The sequence below is a fragment of the Triticum urartu genome, chromosome 5A (genome assembly GCF_056163025.1).
Source record: "Triticum urartu cultivar PI428250 chromosome 5A, HENAU_Tu73, whole genome shotgun sequence".
Classification (NCBI taxonomy): Eukaryota; Viridiplantae; Streptophyta; class Magnoliopsida; order Poales; family Poaceae; genus Triticum; species Triticum urartu.
The window spans coordinates 289,092,429-289,114,863 of record NC_141877.1 but is presented as its reverse complement, the minus strand read 5'-3'; the positions used below and the strand labels follow the sequence as shown (position 1 = coordinate 289,114,863).

Genomic DNA, 22,435 nt, shown 5'->3' with positions numbered 1-22,435 from the left:
TTCACAGTCCTCAAGTGTAACAAGTCTTCAGATCACATAGACAGGAAGACTTCAGTGATGCCTAACACTCTTTGGCTCTGGGTGTTTAGGGCTTTGTCCTCGCAAGGATTTCTCTCTCAAAGGCTTCGGAGGTGGGTTGCTCTCAAACGACAAAAGCCGTGCACTAACTCTGAGCAGCCACCAATTTATGGTGCAGGGGGTGGGCTATTTATAGCCACTAGGCAACCCGGCCTGATTTGTCTGAAATGACCCTGGGTCACTAAGGAACTGACATGTGTTCCAACAGTCAGATTTCGAACACATGCGGCAACTTTACTTGGGCTACAAGTAAAGCTGACTCATCCAGCTCTGGATAAGATTTGTTCTCATTGTCTTCGCTCGAAGACATAGGATTTTGGTTAAGCATCACTTCAGTCACTCTGACTTTGTTCACTAGGACCCCAATTAACAGTACGGTGGTTCCTATGACTCAACAAAGAAGAAAAGGAAACAACGAAACAACTAAGTATTCGCGCTCCATAGTCTTCACGCGATGTCTTCTCTTGTCATAGTCTTCAATGTGAATATCTTCACATACCAAATTTGTCTTCAATGTCTTCATACATTTTTAAGGGTCATCTCCGGTAGGTAAACCGAATCAATGAGGGACTACTACCTGTGTTATCTTGCAATTCTCACAAACACATTAGTCCCTCAATCAGATTTGTCGTCAATACTCCAAAACCAACTAGGGGTGGCACTAGATGCACTTACATGGAGCACCAAATTCGGGTAAGTAACAGGAGCGTTCCCTTCATCGACTTGCTTTGCATAATGAAAACCTTACCCGCCACAATCTTCTTAAACGCCTGGCGCTCGATGTCTGGGCTGGGGCCAGATGTCCGGCCGCTGTAGCACCTTGACATTTCCTCTTGTCGAGTGCCTTCGTCCGCATCCGCGGTAGCTTGGTCTTCATCCTGAGTGTCTCCGAGGTTGCTTGCTTGGTACCTAAGCACATAGAGCATCTCCGCTTGAGGTAGTAGTCATGTCTCATGTGGTTCATATGGAAGCTCATTAAGGAGATATGTCACCTCGGTCTCGATAGCTCCTGCATGTGCTCTTGTCATCGGTCCACTTGGTGCTTGGGGAGGTGATGGTGGGTCCATGTGGATGACCATGGGATGCTCCGCACCACAAGGTGTTCTCATATTGCTGGTAGACTTGTTACTTTAACAATTCCCATGATTAGGAAAACATTATCACAAACAATACATGAGATAGTCTTAGAAGCGAGACTAGGGATCTCTTTGGCATTTATGTTTCCACACATGCAATTGATTTTTCCTTTGAATATCTTATTCAAGAACCATTTATATTATAGCATAGAAATATAAACTTAATTATGAACATGGAAATATAGTTCTGACATTTTATTATTGCCTTTAGGACATATTTTCAACAGTCTCCCACTTGCACTAGGACCAATAATCTAGTTACACCCGTTCTCTAACACAAATGGTATTCCGATGTTGATCATGTTTTTCTCATGGTAGAGGCTTTGTCAACGGATATGATACGTTCAGGTCTGTGTGAATCTTCCATCTCTTATGTCTCCATGATCCAGCAAATCTCAGATTATGTGGAACTGAAGTTCAATATGTTTGGATGTCTGGTGGGACCTTGGTTCCATAACTTGGGCCATGGCGCCACTAATACCATAGTAGACATCCATGGGATCCAACAAACTAGGAACCACACCAAGCTCAGTAATGAACTTTTGAAAGTGCAACTAACCCGCAGGTAGTTTTGGTAATTGATAACAACATATACATCATTGAAGTAATGCCTACTTAAAGAGTATTGCAGGAAAGTTCAATTTAGGTATGGAAATGGGATGTGAATGTGGACCCCTCAAAATGCAAAGGATAAACATTGACAAAGCTTCAAGACTCTGCAATTTTGGTTAAGTGATCCAAGATCTCACTTAGTCCATAGGAAAAGCCAATACTATTAAAAGGGCATGAGGTTTTGATCATGTACTAACTGCTCAAGTGCTTGCTCTAAAATCCTCAACCACACACTCACATTCACCTATGTCCAAAACCCTAAAGTCTATCTCGGTCCCACTGAATCACTCCTATCCAGACCCATCGAGAAACACTTGACATAGCCACTGCCAAACCCTAGCAACTCGGTCCCAACTGATACTACCCTTTGGTCCCACTTAAGAGCACTTGCCAACCTTATGTTTCGTATCGACTTCATCTCTGAAATTCCGAGTGGTTTCGATCGGTCTCACGGGAGTGTGGAAAGTGATAAGGTCATCACCCATTCACTGAGTTGTTCCATCCGGTCTCACCGAAAATCTTAAACTTTAGAACTTTTGTACTAGTCGGTCCACCGAGTAGTACCTAAAGTTGTGTAACTGCTAGATTTTTTGTGCTGCCTATATATATACCCCCACCCATTCCACCAACTCTAAGAGATCAACCAGGACAGAACTACCACTTCCCATATCCAATTCCTGAGAGAGAACCACCTACAATTGTGTTGAAATCAAGGGGATTCCACTCCAATCTTTGATCCTTGATTTCTAGCCTCCCCAAGTTGCTTTCCAATCCAATACTTCTCCTACCACATAGCCAAATCTGTGAGAGAGTGATTGAGTGTTGAGGAGACTATCTTTTGAAGCACAAGAGCAAGGAGTTCATCGTCAACAACATCTATTACCTTTTGGAGAGTGGTATATCCTAGGTTGGTTTGGTCTCACTTGGGAGCCTCCAAGCTTGTGGAGTTAAACCAAGGAGTTTGTAAGGGCAAGGAAATTGCCTACTTCATGAAGATCAACATGGACGTATGATAGCACCACCTATAGAAACCGTGCCAAAAATATTGCGTTTGATTTTCTCCGACCCCTCCTTTACGTTCATATGCAAAGTCTTTACTTTCTGCTTCCTACTATCTAGAATTTCATGTGTAGGGTGTAACAAGACCTACTTGGGAAAAGGCTAAGTTTTTATTTGGCAAAGTAGTCTAATCACCCTCCTTTAGACCTACCTGCGATCCTACAACTTCTTAACCCAATAGCCCTCATTCATAGTTTCTAAAGCAGCCATACAATCCACCCCCATTGTAAATTCTAACTATGTTGTTCTTAGAACCTGAACTACCCTTAGAACACAACACCGTCACCAAGGTACAACATGCAACCGGGCGATCAACTCTTGCGCCACCAACAAGTGTTGCTAGACATGCCCGACCTAGAGGCGCTACAACTTTGCAGGTGTCGGGCAGTAGCATTGAGATGATACATGATGCGGCGGAAAGGATCCTCAACCTGGTCGGCAGAGTGCTGCTTCCGCTCTACTAGGAAGGTGTTAGGGCACCAAAGGCAAGGCTTTCAAGCAACCAACAATTTCCCTTAAGTGACCTCAAGGTTTATCACGAGAGCTACACACAACCAATGATTACACAGACAGGATAAACTTCCGTGTGCTCACAACAACACTAGCGAGGTTGTCAATCTCACTCTCTTTGCTAGTTATAAAAGGAAGTAAAGCACAAGTGTGTACATATAGAAATTGACAAAAATGTAAAACAAGGAATCAGAAGAACATTGATTGTGGTTGAAAACTTTATGGAAGAGATAGGACCGGGGTCCATAGGTTCACCAGTGGTCTCTCTCAAAAAGATAAGCAACAATATGGTAAACAAGTTATAGTTGGACAATGATTAAGTTGCAATATTTTTAAGTATGACTATTCATTGCATAATCAACATATGAGCATCACGTCCATAAATCCATAGACCGTTATCCAACTACATGTATAACTAATACTCCACCCAAAGATCACTATCCACCATGCATTTCAAAGTATTAAGTAAACAGAGTATTGCATTAAGTATGATGACATGAAGTAGATGATATATTGTCTTCACCCTACGTTCAAGGACATCTACACAATCATATTTTTATCCCTAGTGGCAACAAAATCAATACAAAGCTTTTTCCACTTTCTATCACCATGATAGCTTACTTGCACGGTTGAACCCAACCATCATACACACCTCCCTCTATTGATCAGACCCCAAACTTGGCAAGAGAAAGAAAGAATAGATCAGAGAGCATATATGAATAAGAATTATGTAGCAAAAAAATCAAATAGATCTTAAGATAGTTCATGAATAAATCCGATCACAAAGAGACAATTCATCATATCCCTACAAACACAAAGCAAAAATTTCATCAGATGAATCACAATCATGTAGGGCAGTTCATGTGATCTTTGTGTTGAGAAATGAGAGAGAGAGGGGAGAGAGAGAGAGAGAACAATCTAGTGTTACTGACCCATAGTCCAAAGGAAACTACTCACGAGCAATAATGATGGCGTTGAACTTGATGGAGATGGGCATCGTGATGATTTCCCCCTCTTGCAGAGTACCGAAAAATTCCCTCCATAATGGATTGAGATGAAACAAAGATGTGTGGAGGGGAAACGTTTGGGTGACAAATTCTTGATGGTTTTGGGAAGTATATAAAGAAACTATAACCGAGAAGCGGTGGATCAGAGTCCCAGGGGTCAATGCGGCAGGGGGACGCACCCCCTGTCGGGGAACATTGCAGAAAACAAAAATTTTCCTACGGTTTCACCAAGATCCATCTATGAGTTCATCTAGCAACGAGTGATCGGATTGCATCTACATACCTTCGTAGATCACGCGCGGAAGCGTTCAAAGAACGGGGATGAGGAAGTCGTACTCGACGTGATCCAAATCACCGGAGATCCTAGCGCCGAACGGACAGCACCTCCGTGTTCAACACACGTACGGTCAGCGTAACGTCTCCTCCTTCTTGATCCAGCAAGGGGGAAGGAGAGGTTGATGAAGATCCAGCAGCACGACGGCGTGGTGGTGGATGCAGGGGTCACCGCAGCAGGGCTTCGCCGTTCTACTACGAGAGGGAGAGGTGTAGCAGGGGAGAGGGAGGCGCCAAGACTCAAGGGTGTGGCTGCCCCTCCCTCCCCCTTTATATAGGCTCCCCTAGGGGGGCGCCGGCCCTAGGAGATGGGATCTCCTAGGGGGGCGGCGGCCAAGGGTGGAGTAGCCCCCAAGGCAAGTGGGGCGCCCCCCTAGGGTTTCCAACCCTAGGCGCAGGGGTGGGCCAAGGGGGGCGCACCAGTCCACTATGGGCTGGTTCCCCTCCCCACTTCAGCCCATGGGGCCCTCCGGGATGGGTGGCCCACCCGGTGGACCCCCGGGACCCTTCCGGTGGTCCCGGTACAATACCGGTGACCGCTGAAACTCTCCCGATGGCCGAAACTGCACTTCCTATATATAATTATTCACCACCGGACCATTCCGGAACTCCTCGTGACGTCCAGGATCTCATACGGGACCCCGAACAACTTTTGGGTTACTGCATATTCATATCTCTACAACCCTAGCGTCACCGAACCTTAAGTGTGTAGACCCTACGGGTTCGGGAGACATGTAGACATGACCGAGATGGCTCTCCGGTCAATAACCAACAGCGGGATCTGGATACCCATGTTGGCTCCCACATGCTCCTCGATGATCTCATCGGATGAACCACGATGTCGAGGATTCAAGCAACCCCGTATACAATTCCCTTTGTCAATCGGTATGTTACTTGCCCGAGATACGATCGTCGGTATCCCAATACCTCGTTCAATCTCATTACCGGCAAGTCACTTTACTCGTACCGTAATGCATGATCCCGTGACCAGACACTTGGTCACTTTGAGCTCATTATGATGATGCATTACCGAGTGGGCCCAGAGATACCTCTCCGTCATACGGAGTGACAAATCCCAATCTTGATCCGTGTCAACCCAATAGACACTTTCGGAGATACCCGTAGTATACCTTTATAGTCACCCAGTTACATTGTGACGTTTGGTACACCCAAAGCACTCCTACGGTATCCGGAAGTTACACGATCTCATGGTCTAAGGAAAAGATACTTGACATTGGAAAAACTCTAGCAAACGAACTATACGATCTTGTGCTATGTTTAGGATTGGGTCTTGTCCATCACATCATTCTCCTAATGATGTGATCTCGTTATCAATGACGTCCAATGTCCATAGTCAGGAAACCATGACTATCTGTTGATCAACGAGCTAGTTAACTAGAGGCTTACTAGGGACATGTTGGTGTCTAAGTATTCACACATGTATTATGATTTCCGGATAACACAATTATAGCATGAATAAAAGACAATTATCATGAACAAGGAAATATAATAATAATGCTTTTATTATTGCCTCTAGGGCATATTTCCAACAGTCTCCCACTAGAGTCAATAATCTAGTTACATTGTGATGAATCGAACACCCATGGAATTCTGGTGTTGATCATGTTTTGCTCTAGGGAGAGGTTTAGTCAACGGATCTGCTACATTCAGGTCTGTATGTACTTTACAAATATCTATGTCTCCATCTTGAACATTTTCATGAATGGAGTTGAAGTGACGCTTGATGTGCCTGGTCTTCTTGTGAAACCTGGGCTCCTTGGCAAGTGCAATAGCTCCAGTGTTGTCACAGAAGAGTTTGATCGGCCCCGACGCATTGGGTATGACTCCTAGGTCGGTGATGAACTCCTTCACCCAAATTGCTTCATGCGCTGCCTCCGAGGCTGCCATGTACTCCGCTTCACATGTAGATCCCGCCACGACGCTCTGCTTGCAACTGCACCAGCTTACTGCCCCACCATTCAAAATATACACGTATCCGGTTTGTGACTTAGAGTCATCCAGATCTGTGTCGAAGCTAGCGTCGATGTAACCCTTTACGACAAGCTCTTCGTCACCTCCATAAACGAGAAACATTTCCTCAGTCCTTTTCAGGTACTTCAGGATATTCTTGACCACTGTCCAGTGTTCCTTGCTGGGATTACTTTGGTACCTACCTACCAAACTTACGGCAAGGTTTACATCAGGTCTGGTACATAGCATGGCATACATAATAGAACCTATGGCTGAGGCATAGGGGATGACACTCATCTCTTCTATATCTTCTGCCGTGGTCGGACATTGAGCTGAGCTCACCTTGCAACACAGGCAAGAACCCCTTCTTAGACTGATCCATATTGAACTTCTTCAATATCTTATCAAGGGATGTGCTTTGTGAAAGACCTATGAGGCGTCTTGATCTGTCTCTATAGATCTTGATGCCTAATATATAAGCAGCTTCTCCAAGGTCCTTCATTGAAAAACTCTTATTCAAGTAGGCCTTAATGCTGTCCAAAAGCTCTATATCATTTCCCATCAAAAGTATGTCATCTACATATAATATGAGAAATGCTACAGAGCTCCCACTCACTTTCTTGTAAACGCAGGCTTCTCCATAAGTCTGCATAAACCCAAACGCTTTGATCATCTCATCAAAGCGAATGTTCCAACTCCGAGATGCTTGCACCAGCCCATAAATCGAGCGTTGGAGCTTGCACACCTTGTCAGCATTCTTAGGATCGACAAAACCTTCCGGCTGCATCATATACAATTCTTCCTTAAGGAAACCATTAAGGAATGCCGTTTTGATGTCCATTTGCCATATCTCATAATCATAGAATGCGGCAATTGCTAACATGATTCGGGCGGACTTCAGCTTCGCTACCGGTGAGAAAGTCTCATCGTAGTCAAACCCTTGAACTTGTCGATAACCCTTAGTGACAAGCCGAGCTTTATAGATGGTCACATTACCATCCGCGTCTGTCTTCTTCTTAAAGATCCATTTATTTTCTATGGCTCGCCGCTCAACGGGCAAGTCAGTCAAAGTCCATACTTTGTTTTTATACATGGATCCTATCTCAGATTTCATGGCTTCTAGCCATTTATCGGAATATGGGCCCGCCATCGCTTCTTCATAGTTCGCAGGTTCACCGTTGTCTAACAACATGATTTCCAAGACAGGGTTGCCGTATCACTCTGGTGCGGAACGTGTCCTTGTGGACCTATGAAGTTCAGTAGCAACTTGATCTGAAGTTTCATGATCATCATCATTAACTTCCTCTCTAGTCGGTGCAGGCACCTCAGGAACATTTTCTTGAGTTGCGCCATTTTCCGGTTCAAGAGGTAATACTTCATCAAGTTCTACTTTCCTCCCACTTACTTCTTTCGAGAGAAACTCCTTCTCTAGAAAGGATCCATTCTTGGCAACAAAGATCTTGCCTTCGGATCTGAGGTAGAAGGTATACCCAATAGTTTCTTTAGGGTATCCTATGAAGACACATTTTTTCGACTTGGGTTCGAGCTTTTTAGGTTAAAGTTTCTTGACATAAGCATCGCATCCCCAAACTTTTAGAAACGACAGCTTAGGTTTCTTCCCAAACCATAACTCATACGGTGTCGTCTCAACAGATTTTGACGGAGCCCTATTTAAAGTGAATGCGGCAGTCTCTAAAGCATAGCCCCAAAAAGATAGCGGTAAATCGGTAAGGGACATCATAGATCACACCATATCTAATAGAGTGCGATTACGACGTTCGGACACACCATTATGCTGAGGTGTTCCAGGCGGCGTGAGTTGTGAAACTATTCCACATTTTCTTAAGTGTGTGCCAAATTCGTGACTCAAGTATTCTCCTCCACGATCTGATTGCAGGAACTTGATTTTCCTGTCACGTTGATTTTCAACCTCACTCTGAAATTCCTTGAACCTTTCAAAGGTCTCAGACTTGTGTTTCATTAAGTAGACATACCCATATCTACTCAAGTCATCAGTGAGGGTGAGAACATAACGATAACCACCGCGAGCCTCAACACTCATTGGACCGCACACATCAGTATGTATGATTTCCAATAAGTTGGTTGCTCGCTCCATTGTTCCTGAGAACGGAGTCTTGGTCATTTTACCCATGAGGCATGGTTCGCATGTGTAAAATGATTCGTAATCAAGAGACTCTAAAAGTCCATCTGCATGGAGCGTCTTCATGCGTTTGACACCTATGTGACCAAGGCGGCAGTGCCACAAGTATGTGGGACTATCATTATTAACCTTACATCTTTTGGTACTCACACTATGAATATGTGTAGCATTACGCTCGAGATTCATTAAGAATAAACCATTCACCATCGGAGCATGACCATAAAACATATCTCTCATATAAATAGAACAACCATTATTCTCGGATTTAAATGAGTAGCCATCTCGAATTAAACGAGATCCTGATACAATGTTCATGCTCGAAGCTAGCACTAAATAACAATTATTGAGGTTTAAAACTAATCCCGTAGGTAAATGTAGAGGTAGCGTGCCGACGGCGATCACATTGACCTTGGAACCATTCCCGACGCGCATAGTCACCTCGTTCTTCGCCAGTCTCCGTTTATTCCGCAGCTCCTGCTTTGAGTTACATATGTGAGCAACCGCACCGGTATCAAATACCCAGGAGCTACTACGAGTACTGGTAAGGTACACATCAATTACATGTATATCACATATACCTTTTGTTTTGCCGACCTTCTTGTCCGCTAAGTATTTGGGGCAGTTCCGCTTCCAGTGACCACTTTCTTTGCAATAAAAGCACTCAGTCTCGGGCTTGGGTCCATTCTTTGGCTTCTTCCCGGCAGCTTGCTTGCCGGGCGCGGCAACTCCCTTGCCGTCCTTCTTGAAGTTCTTCTTACCCTTGCCTTTCTTGAACTTAGTGGTTTTATTCACCATCAACACTTGATGTTCCTTTTTGACTTCTACCTCTGCTGATTTCAGCATTGCAAATACTTCAGGAATGGTCTTTTCCATCCCCTGCATATTGAAGTTCATCACAAAGCTCTTGTAGCTCGGTGGAAGCGACTGAAGGATTCTGTCAATGACCGCGTCATCCGGGAGATTAACTCCCAGCTGAGTCAAGCGGTTATGTAACCCAGACATAGTGAGTATGTGCTCACTGGCAGAACTGTTTTCCTCCATCTTACAGCTGAAGAACTTGTCGGAGACTTCATATCTCTCGACCCGGGCATGAGCTTGAAAAACTATTTTCAGCTCTTCGAACATCTCATATGTTCTGTGTCTCTCAAAACGCTTTTGGAGCCCCGGTTCTAAGCTGTAAAGCATGCCCCACTGAACGAGGGAGTAATCATCGGTACGTGTCTGCCAAGCGTTCATAACGTCTTGTTCTGCAGGGAGAACAGGTGCGTCACCTAGCGGTGCTTGTAGGACATAATCTTTCTTGGCAGCTATGAGGATGATCCTTAGGTTCCGGACCCAGTCCGTATAGTTGTTGCCATTGTCTTTCAGCTTGGTTTTCTCTAGGAACGCGTTAAAGTTGAGGACAACGTTGGCCATTTGATCTACAATACATGTTGTAAAGATTTTAGAGTAAGTTCATGATAATTAAGTTCATCTAAATCAAATTATTCAATGAACTCCCACTCAGATAGACATCCCTCCAGTCATCTAAGTATAACATGATCCGAGTTAACTAGGCCGTGTCCGATCATCACGTGAGACGGACTAGCCAACATCGGTGAACATCTTCATGTTGATCGTATCTTCTATACGACTCATGCTCGACCTTTCAGTCTTCTGTGTTCCGAGGCCATGTCTATACATGCTAGGCTCGTCAAGTCAACCTAAGTGTTTGCATGTGTAAATCTATCTTACACCCGTTGTATGTGAACGTTGGAATCTAACACACCTGATCATCAGGTGGTGCTTCGAAACAACGAACTGTCACAATGGTGCACAGTTAGGGGGAACACTTTCTTGAAATTATTATGAGGGATCATCTTATTTACTACCGTCGTTCTAAGTAAACAAGATGCAAAAACATGATAAACATCACATGCAATCAAATAATAATAGTGACATGATATGGCCAATATCACATAGCTCCTTTGATCTCCATCTTGGGGCTCCATGATCATCTCGTCACCGGCATGACACCATGATTTCCATCATCATGATCTCCATCATCGTGTCTCCATGAAGTTGCTCGCCAACTATTACTTCTACTACTATGGCTAACACGTTTAGCAATAAAGTAAAGTAATTTACATGGCGTTTCTCAATGACACGCAGGTCATACAAAAAATAAATACAACTCCTATGGCTCTTGCCAGTTGTCATACTCATCAACATGCAAGTCGTGATTCCTATTACAAGAACATGATCTCATACATCACATATATATCATTCATCGTTCATCACAACTTTGGCCATATCACATCACAGAACACTTGCTGCAAAAAGAAGTTAGACGTCCTCTAATTGTTGTTGCAAGTTTTACGTGGCTGCAATAGGGTTCTAGCAAGAACGTTTTCTTACCTACGTGAAAGCCACAACGTGATTTGTCAACTTCTATTTACCCTTCATAAGGACCCTTTTCATCGAATCCGCTCCAACTAAAGTGGGAGAGACAGACACCCGCCAGCCACCTTATGCAACTAGTGCATGTTAGTCGGTGGAACCGGTCTCACGTAAGCGTACGTGTAAGGTTGGTCCGGGCCGCTTCATCCCACAATACCGTTGAAGCAAAATAAGACTAGTAGCGGCAAGAAAGTTGACAACATCTACGCCCACAACAAATTGTGTTCTACTCGTGCAAAAAGAACTACGCATAGACCTAGCTCTGATGCCACTGTTGGGGAACGTTGCAGAAAACAAAAATTTTCCTACGGTTTCACCAAGATCCATCTATGAGTTCATCTAGCAACGAGTGATCGGATTGCATCTACATACCTTTGTAGATCATGCGCGGAAGCGTTCAAAGAACGGGGATGAGGAAGTCGTACTCGACGTGATCCAAATCACCGGAGATCCTAGCGCCGAATGGACGGCACCTCCGTGTTCAACACACGTACGGTCAGCATGACGTCTCCTCCTTCTTGATCCAGCAAGGGGAAGGAGAGGTTGATGAAGATCCAGCAGCACGACGGCGTGGTGGTGTATGCAGGGGTCACCGCAGCAGGGCTTTGCCGTTCTACTACGAGAGGGAGAGGTGTAGCAGGGGAGAGGGAGGTGCCAAGACTCAAGAGTGTGGCTGCCCCTCCCTCCCCCCCTTTATATAGGCTCCCCTAGGGGGGGCGCCGGCCCTAGGAGATGGGATCTCCTAGGGGGGGCGGCGGCCAAGGGTGGAGTAGCCCCCAAGGCAAGTGGGGCGCCCCCCCTAGGGTTTCCAACCCTAGGCGCAGGGGGTGGGCCAAGGGGGGTGCACCAGCCCACTATGGGCTAGTTCCCCTCCCCACTTCAGCCCATGGGGCCAAGGGGGGCGCACCGATGCATGTGCTCTTGTCATCGGTCCACTTGGTGCTTGGGGAGGTGATGGTGGGTCCATGTGGATGACCATGGGATGCTCCGCACCACAAGGTGTTCTCATATTGCTGGTAGACTTGTTACTTTAACAATTCCCATGATTAGGAAAACATTATCACAAACAATACATGAGATAGTCTTAGAAGCGAGACTAGGGATCTCTTTGGCATTTATGTTTCCACACATGCAATTGATTTTTCCTTTGAATATCTTATTCAAGAACCATTTATATTATAGCATAGAAATATAAACTTAATTATGAACATGGAAATATAGTTCTGACATTTTATTATTGCCTTTAGGACATATTTTCAACAGTCTCCCACTTGCACTAGGACCAATAATCTAGTTACACCCGTTCTCTAACACAAATGGTATTCCGATGTTGATCATGTTTTTCTCATGGTAGAGGCTTTGTCAACGGATATGATACGTTCAGGTCTGTGTGAATCTTCCATCTCTTATGTCTCCATGATCCAGCAAATCTCAGATTATGTGGAACTGAAGTTCAATATGTTTGGATGTCTGGTGGGACCTTGGTTCCATAACTTGGGCCATGGCGCCACTAATACCATAGTAGACATCCATGGGATCCAACAAACTAGGAACCACACCAAGCTCAGTAATGAACTTTTGAAAGTGCAACTAACCCGCAGGTAGTTTTGGTAATTGATAACAACATATACATCATTGAAGTAATGCCTACTTAAAGAGTATTGCAGGAAAGTTCAATTTAGGTATGGAAATGGGATGTGAATGTGGACCCCTCAAAATGCAAAGGATAAACATTGACAAAGCTTCAAGACTCTGCAATTTTGGTTAAGTGATCCAAGATCTCACTTAGTCCATAGGAAAAGCCAATACTATTAAAAGGGCATGAGGTTTTGATCATGTACTAACTGCTCAAGTGCTTGCTCTAAAATCCTCAACCACACACTCACATTCACCTATGTCCAAAACCCTAAAGTCTATCTCGGTCCCACTGAATCACTCCTATCCAGACCCATCGAGAAACACTTGACATAGCCACTGCCAAACCCTAGCAACTCGGTCCCAACTGATACTACCCTTTGGTCCCACTTAAGAGCACTTGCCAACCTTATGTTTCGTATCGACTTCATCTCTGAAATTCCGAGTGGTTTCGATCGGTCTCACGGGAGTGTGGAAAGTGATAAGGTCATCACCCATTCACTGAGTTGTTCCATCCGGTCTCACCGAAAATCTTAAACTTTAGAACTTTTGTACTAGTCGGTCCACCGAGTAGTACCTAAAGTTGTGTAACTGCTAGATTTTTTGTGCTGCCTATATATATACCCCCACCCATTCCACCAACTCTAAGAGATCAACCAGGACAGAACTACCACTTCCCATATCCAATTCCTGAGAGAGAACCACCTACAATTGTGTTGAAATCAAGGGGATTCCACTCCAATCTTTGATCCTTGATTTCTAGCCTCCCCAAGTTGCTTTCCAATCCAATACTTCTCCTACCACATAGCCAAATCTGTGAGAGAGTGATTGAGTGTTGAGGAGACTATCTTTTGAAGCACAAGAGCAAGGAGTTCATCGTCAACAACATCTATTACCTTTTGGAGAGTGGTATATCCTAGGTTGGTTTGGTCTCACTTGGGAGCCTCCAAGCTTGTGGAGTTAAACCAAGGAGTTTGTAAGGGCAAGGAAATTGCCTACTTCATGAAGATCAACATGGACGTATGATAGCACCACCTATAGAAACCGTGCCAAAAATATTGCGTTTGATTTTCTCCGACCCCTCCTTTACGTTCATATGCAAAGTCTTTACTTTCTGCTTCCTACTATCTAGAATTTCATGTGTAGGGTGTAACAAGACCTACTTGGGAAAAGGCTAAGTTTTTATTTGGCAAAGTAGTCTAATCACCCTCCTTTAGACCTACCTGCGATCCTACAACTTCTTAACCCAATAGCCCTCATTCATAGTTTCTAAAGCAGCCATACAATCCACCCCCATTGTAAATTCTAACTATGTTGTTCTTAGAACCTGAACTACCCTTAGAACACAACACCGTCACCAAGGTACAACATGCAACCGGGCGATCAACTCTTGCGCCACCAACAAGTGTTGCTAGACATGCCCGACCTAGAGGCGCTACAACTTTGCAGGTGTCGGGCAGTAGCATTGAGATGATACATGATGCGGCGGAAAGGATCCTCAACCTGGTCGGCAGAGTGCTGCTTCCGCTCTACTAGGAAGGTGTTAGGGCACCAAAGGCAAGGCTTTCAAGCAACCAACAATTTCCCTTAAGTGACCTCAAGGTTTATCACGAGAGCTACACACAACCAATGATTACACAGACAGGATAAACTTCCGTGTGCTCACAACAACACTAGCGAGGTTGTCAATCTCACTCTCTTTGCTAGTTATAAAAGGAAGTAAAGCACAAGTGTGTACATATAGAAATTGACAAAAATGTAAAACAAGGAATCAGAAGAACATTGATTGTGGTTGAAAACTTTATGGAAGAGATAGGACCGGGGTCCATAGGTTCACCAGTGGTCTCTCTCAAAAAGATAAGCAACAATATGGTAAACAAGTTATAGTTGGACAATGATTAAGTTGCAATATTTTTAAGTATGACTATTCATTGCATAATCAACATATGAGCATCACGTCCATAAATCCATAGACCGTTATCCAACTACATGTATAACTAATACTCCACCCAAAGATCACTATCCACCATGCATTTCAAAGTATTAAGTAAACAGAGTATTGCATTAAGTATGATGACATGAAGTAGATGATATATTGTCTTCACCCTACGTTCAAGGACATCTACACAATCATATTTTTATCCCTAGTGGCAACAAAATCAATACAAAGCTTTTTCCACTTTCTATCACCATGATAGCTTACTTGCACGGTTGAACCCAACCATCATACACACCTCCCTCTATTGATCAGACCCCAAACTTGGCAAGAGAAAGAAAGAATAGATCAGAGAGCATATATGAATAAGAATTATGTAGCAAAAAAATCAAATAGATCTTAAGATAGTTCATGAATAAATCCGATCACAAAGAGACAATTCATCATATCCCTACAAACACAAAGCAAAAATTTCATCAGATGAATCACAATCATGTAGGGCAGTTCATGTGATCTTTGTGTTGAGAAATGAGAGAGAGAGAGAGAGAGAGAGAGAGAGAACAATCTAGTGTTACTGACCCATAGTCCAAAGGAAACTACTCACGAGCAATAATGATGGCGTTGAACTTGATGGAGATGGGCATCGTGATGATTTCCCCCTCTTGCAGAGTACCGAAAAATTCCCTCCATAATGGATTGAGATGAAACAGAGATGTGTGGAGGGGAAACGTTTGGGTGACAAATTCTTGATGGTTTTGGGAAGTATATAAAGAAACTATAACCGAGAAGCGGTGGATCGGAGTCCCAGGGGTCAACGCGGCAGGGGGACGCACCCCCTGTTGGGGAACGTTGCAGAAAACAAAAAATTTCCTACGGTTTCACCAAGATCCATCTATGAGTTCATCTAGCAATGAGTGATCGGATTGCATCTACATACCTTTGTAGATCACGCGCGGAAGCGTTCAAAGAATGGGGATGAGGAAGTTGTACTCGACGTGATCCAAATCATCGGAGATCCTAGCGCCGAACGGACGGCACCTCCGTGTTCAACACACGTACGGTCAGCGTAACGTCTCCTCCTTCTTGATCCAGCAAGGGGGAAGGAGAGGTTGATGAAGATCCAGCAGCACGACGGCGTGGTGGTGGATGCAGGGGTCACCGCAGCAGGGCTTCGCCGTTCTACTACGAGAGGGAGAGGTGTAGCAGGGGAGAGGGAGGCGCGAAGACTCAAGGGTGTGGCTGCCCCTCCCTCCCCCCCTTTATATAGGCTCCCCTAGGGGGGCGCCGTCCCTAGGAGATGGGATCTCCTAGGGGGGGCGCCGGCCAAGGGTGGAGTAGCCCCCAAGGCAAGTGGGGCGCCCCCTCCCTAGGGTTTCCAACCCTAGGCGCAGGGGGTGGGCCAAGGGGGGCGCACCAGCCCACTATTGGCTGGTTCCCCTCCCCACTTCAGCCCATGGGGCCCTCCGGGATGGGTGGCCCCACCCGGTGGACCCCCGGGACCCTTCCGGTGGTCCCGGTACAATACCGGTGACCCCCGAAACTCTCCCGATGGCCGAAACTGCACTTCCTGTATATAATTATTCACCTCCGGACCATTCCGGAACTCCTCGTGACGTCCGGGATCTCATCCGGGACCCCGAACAACTTTCGGGTTACTGCATATTCATATCTCTACAACCCTAGCGTCACCGAACCTTAAGTGTGTAGACCCTACGGGTTCGGGAGACATGTAGACATGACCGAGATGGCTCTCCGGTCAATAACCAACAGCGGGATCTGGATACCCATGTTGGCTCCCACATGCTCCTCGATGATCTCATCGGATGAACCACGATGTCGAGGATTCAAGCAACCCCGTATACAATTCCCTTTGTCAATCGGTATGTTACTTGCCCGAGATACGATCGTCGGTATCCCAATACCTCGTTCAATCTCATTACCGGCAAGTCACTTTACTCGTACCGTAATGCATGATCCCGTGACCAGACACTTGGTCACTTTGAGCTCATTATGATGATGCATTACCGAGTGGGCCCAGAGATACCTCTCCGTCATACGGAGTGACAAATCCCAATCTTGATCCGTGTCAACCCAATAGACACTTTCGGAGATACCCGTAGTATACCTTTATAGTCACCCAGTTACATTGTGACGTTTGGTACACCCAAAGCACTCCTACGGTATCCGGGAGTTACACGATCTCATGGTCTAAGGAAAAGATACTTGACATTGGAAAAACTCTAGCAAACGAACTATACGATCTTGTGCTATGTTTAGGATTGGGTCTTGTCCATCACATCATTCTCCTAATGATGTGATCTCGTTATCAATGACGTCCAATGTCCATAGTCAGGAAACCATGACTATCTGTTGATCAACGAGCTAGTTAACTAGAGGCTTACTAGGGACATGTTGGTGTCTAAGTATTCACACATGTATTATGATTTCCGGATAACACAATTATAGCATGAATAAAAGACAATTATCATGAACAAGGAAATATAATAATAATGCTTTTATTATTGCCTCTAGGGCATATTTCCAACACCCCCTAGGGCACGTGGGGGCGGCAAGTGGGGCCCCTAGTTACCCCCGGGCTATGTCGGTTGCTGCTGGAACCCTCTAAACTTGAAAATTTCTCTGATTCTTTTCTCGATTTTTTTGAGCCCGATAAAATTTATTTCTCTACAAATTCCAAGCCAACAAAAAACTCGCACTAGATTAATAGGTTAGTCCAGACTAATAATAAAAATGTATTTAAATATGTGATAAAACTATGCTAATTTAATATAGATATTGACATGAAAAAAGCAAAAATTAAAGATACGTTTGAGATGTATCAAGTGCCAAGCTTCGTCGACCAACTGCAAGAATCCCTTAGGTTGCGACCACAATCTCTCAAAGTGAAATAGGCGCGCCCTGATGAAATGGGCAATGTAGTCGACGAGTAGAGGAAAATGATCCGACGCGTTGTAGGAGAGAAATCTGAGCAAGCAGTGAGGGTCTGCCACCTCCTAGGTAGGAGTGCATAGCACACGATCGTTGCACACGGTAGTACGGGAGTCATGCTCATTAGGTTATGTGTAATGATGACTATGCAACTAAATGTCCCGAAGCTCCCTCATCCGCAAGGAAACGCCGGAAGTGATTCGTGGTATGATGGTTGATGCGAGAATTGTTCTTGTCTTTGACGGTTGATGCATGAACTTTATATTGAACCGGGCAACTCAAGCTTGATTGCAATGATGCTGGAGTAAGTTATGACTGCGACTTCGTCGACGGTGATCTTCCATGACTGTAGAATTTTGAGTTCAGGATTCACTAAATGTATGAACATTGTGATCAAAATGCCAACGCGTTGGCCCATTTGATAGCGAGGAATAGTTTTCAACCGTCCATTTCATGTATTTGGGATGATGATCTATTGGTGTTATATCAATGAGCATGGTAAATAAAATATCTACTTTTACCAATGAATAAAGTTTTGATGCAGAGGCCCTAGGTTTTAACCTCTTTCTCCAAACAAGAAAACAATGAATAAAGCTAGCCGAATGACATTCCCTAAAAAATCACAAAGGAACGTGCATAACATGTACTCATTTCTTCCGTGGACCAAATGCACTTTGTTTCAGTTATGTTCATGACACTCAAGGTCAACGCTCAAAACCAACAAACAAACAACCAGCAGCACTCCACCATTTAATATCATATCTTTTCCCCTACGCTTATCCCAGCCAATACTTACAGTTACATCGCAGGGTCACTTAGTAGTAGAACCAATAAGTGTACCTATTTCTTAGTCGATAAAATTTTCTTGTCTATGTACTTGTACGAATCTAGAAATGATTATGAATCTCACTTTTTAGCATCGATCTAGGAATGGTTACGAACCTCACTATTTAGATCAAGTATTTAGCACCGATTTAATTTTTGCAAATGCAAAAAATCTGACATCAGATTTTTAAGTATGTCAGGTCGCACATTTTTTATGGCAAATTACATGTCACGGGTATGTACAACTTTTTGCAGCACCAGCATGGTAAATTCTCAAAATAAAAAATAGTGAACATGCCAGGATTTGACATGCGTGCTGAAGAGAATTGCCATGTTGGTGACGCGTAATTTATCATAAAAAACATTCGATTTGCCATGTTTAAAAATCTGACATCATGTTTGCAGCGGGCTCCTCTTTTGAATCGTCTGAAAAATATAGCAAAATAGTCTCGAAATAGTTCTGACCAGCTGGGACAGAGAGTTATATTTCTTTAGATGAGCTGGAACAGGGAGTTGACTATTGGCCAGTTCATATGCTTAGAGTAGTTGCAACTTGCGGGTGATGCAAAGTTCCGGATCAGGCATGTTCATCTCCTCCACAAACTCAATTTACATTCTTTTTTTGTCATCTATTACGTGAGTTGGAAACAGACTAGATCGAATGGAGGCTCACGCCGGCCGTTGACCTTCCATTTCATGATGCATATATAGTTTGTATACATGCTACTCTGTCTCAAGCATTTGACCTTTATCCCGTTCTTAATCTCCTACCCCTGCAATGAGGGAAGGCAAGCCTGATCCGGCCATCGCCGTCTTCCTCATCGCCCTCTTCGTTGCGTCGGCGGTGCCCCTGATCAACGGAGCCGACGGGGAAGAGCCCGTAACGCAGCTGTCGAACGGCTTCACCGCGACGCACTTGGCCGACGCGCCGGGGCGGTTCGAGCCGGTGCTGTACTCGCACAACGGCGTCTTCGCCTTCGGCTTCCTCCGCGTCGGCTCGGCGTCCCTGGACCTCGCCGTCGTCCACCTGCCTTCGTCCTTCCCACTCTGGCGTGCCACGCCGGACCGTGTCGCCGACTGGTCGCGGCCGGCTACGCTCTCCTTCGACAGCCGCCTGGTCCTCACCGTCCCCAGGGTCGGCGAGCTCTGGAGCACCCTCAACGTCGTCGGCGATACGGTCGCGCTCCTCAACTCGTCCGACCTCGTCATCCGGCTCTTCAACGGGCGCGGTACGCCTTGGCGTAGCTTTGAAAACCCATCGGACACGCTCGTCCTAGGCCAGAACTTCACCATGTCCTCGCCGCCGCTCATCTCCAAGAACCGCCGCTTCTCTCTGCGGTTCGCCAAGACGTACATGGCGCTGTACATGGAGTTCTACGGTGGAAGCAAGAGGCCGATGTACTGGCAGTACACGGCTCGCGAGGCCCAGCCGGAGAACGCAACGCAGCCGCCGGTGTACGGACGCCTGGACAGCCGCGGCTTCTTCGGGTTCTACCTCCTGGGTGGCGACCAGAGCGTCGACATGCTTGCGTTCGACACATTCGTCCGGAACCTCACCGGCGCCTTTCGGCGGATGACCCTGGACGACGACGGCAACCTCCGCGCATACTACTGGACAGAGGGCTCCAAAGCTTGGACCTCCGACTACAAGGCCATTTCCGGGCCGTGCGAGCTGCCGACCTCGTGCGGCGCTTACGGCCTGTGCGTGCCCGGAGGAGCGCCCAGGTGCCAGTGTCTCATCAACAGCACCGCACCGATCGCCCCGCAATGCCGCGCCGAGGAGTCCACCGACCTCTGCGGGGGCGGCGGGGGGCAGCTGTTCGACGTTGTGCGGCGGAACCGGGTGTCACTGGCGTACAAGGAGCAGCTGCCGTTCGAGACGTACAAGACGGCGGCGGAGTGCGAGCAGTCGTGCGCGGCCAGCTGCAGCTGCTGGGGCGCGGTGTACAACGGCGGGAGCGGGTACTGCTACCTCGTCGACTTTCCCGTGGAGACGGTGGTGTACGAGGCCGACGACCGGAAGGTGGGCTATTTCAAGATCAGGAAGGCGCGACAGCATAGCGCAGCGGGGCGGGGCATGTCGCCAGGCGTGACAGCCGCGGTGGTGGTTGCGTCGCTGGTCCTGGCGAGCCTGGCCGTGGCCGGGGCGTACGTCGGGTGGCAGCGGTGGCTGCGGCAACGGCGGGCTGGCGGTGTGGGGATGGAGCAGGAGCTGACGCCGGGCCATTACAGGGACCTCAAGTCCATGGACAGCCCAAACAATTCCTTCAAGACGTGATCGGTGCGACTGTATTGAAGCTGAACCCATCGCCCGGACGTTGCGCGCTCGATCGATCGGTACCATGCCCATGCCATACGGATTGCTGAGCTGCAGAGCTTGGAGAAAGAGGATTGATGGCTGCAGCCAGCTCTGCTCCATTCAGAATTACATAGGTTTCAGAAACTTATTTTTTTTTACGTAAGGGATCGTAGTGACGTAGTCCATCCATCGTGTAGGCTTTTTCGTTCCCATTCTTTTCACCATCTCTGTATCTGAAGTTCTGAACATGTATGCTCAATCGTGTATAAGTATCCAGTGGAGATTTCAACATCATGCATTGCCAAGAAAAGAGCAAACGATAATCTTGATGCAAGATATCCTTTTATATTTAATGTTATAATTGAAAGTATGAACCTAATTAAGGGAAGTCGTTCTCTTTGGCAAGTAATCTTTGAAAGAAAATCTAGTATGTCCTAAGTGGGTTTTTGGTGTGATGACAAGTGATTAGGGGGCTAATGAACATGGTGACTTGTTTGAACATTTTTAGCCTCATACATAAAAGATGTGGCATCTATTTGACTTCAAGCTTCATTTAAGAACACCACAACCACACTATTAAGAGAGGCTGCACAAGGTATGAGGTGGATTCATGGGCCAAATTCATCCTATTTCATCGCCTTTATACCTGAGACAAAGCCCCAAAGTGCTCCGGGCCAATGTAGTGCTTTGACTCATTTAACCGAACACCATGTATACCAGCCCAAAGATCTATGTCTTCTAGCATACATATCACTTTATTCAAATCCAAACAACAACATTTTACACTAACAGTAGACACACAAAAATACAGTCTCATGAGCCACGGGGGTTCGATTACGACAATCTTAAAAGAGGCCAGGGCAGCAAACTATTTTACATTATCTATCACTAATCATGGGGCATCAGAAACTAGCAGCACAAGACACAAGAGAGCAATACATAGGTGATACTCCAATCCTTAGGGACATTGTTGGACACTTCCTAATTCACGACATCAAATTCCGTACCGTATGTATATAACCTCACGCATCTAGCCACATAAAAAGTCAGATGAGTACTTCGAATGCATTCACAAGCTAATAACAACCTAGGCATAAAAACATAACTAGTTGAATGCAGTTATAATGATAGTAAGATAAAAATAAATGCAGTCACCAAAATGAGCCTTTGTGTAGAATATTGCAAAGGAAATGAGATAGCCATGCAACCAGAACTAAGGTGTCCCAAGCACGCAGGCGGACCAGCCCAAGTACCTCGCTGATCTCACACTGTTGGTATGTTGGAATTACTACAACATCCAGAAGGAGTCTATCCTACTACGTGCCACACCAAGGCATGCAGATCTTCGTCAAGATCCATGTCACGGAAGATCAAAACATCAGAGAAGAAAATGTCGTCAGTGATGTTAGGCAGGGTATGCTCGCAGTCCAAGCATGTAAAGGCGCCACGCCGCATATGCTCAGGCTATAATGGACACAAGCCTAG

General features: G+C 45.7%; 1 protein-coding gene across 1 annotated transcript; it reads left to right on the top strand.

Annotated features, from left to right (window-relative positions):
- The first annotated feature begins 19,271 nt into the window (after positions 1–19,271).
- LOC125555913 (PAN domain-containing protein At5g03700) lies at positions 19,272–21,241 on the top strand. Its single transcript, XM_048718716.2, has one exon. The coding sequence runs from the start codon at positions 19,430–19,432 to the stop codon at positions 20,927–20,929; it is 1,500 nt and encodes a 499-aa protein (XP_048574673.1). The 5' UTR covers positions 19,272–19,429; the 3' UTR covers positions 20,930–21,241.
- The last annotated feature ends 1,194 nt before the right edge of the window (positions 21,242–22,435 follow it).

Coding starts and splice junctions, on each gene's coding strand:
- LOC125555913 (XM_048718716.2), top strand. CDS start 19,430: ATGAGGGAAGGCAAGCCTGATCCGGCCATCGCCGTCTTCCTCATCGCC.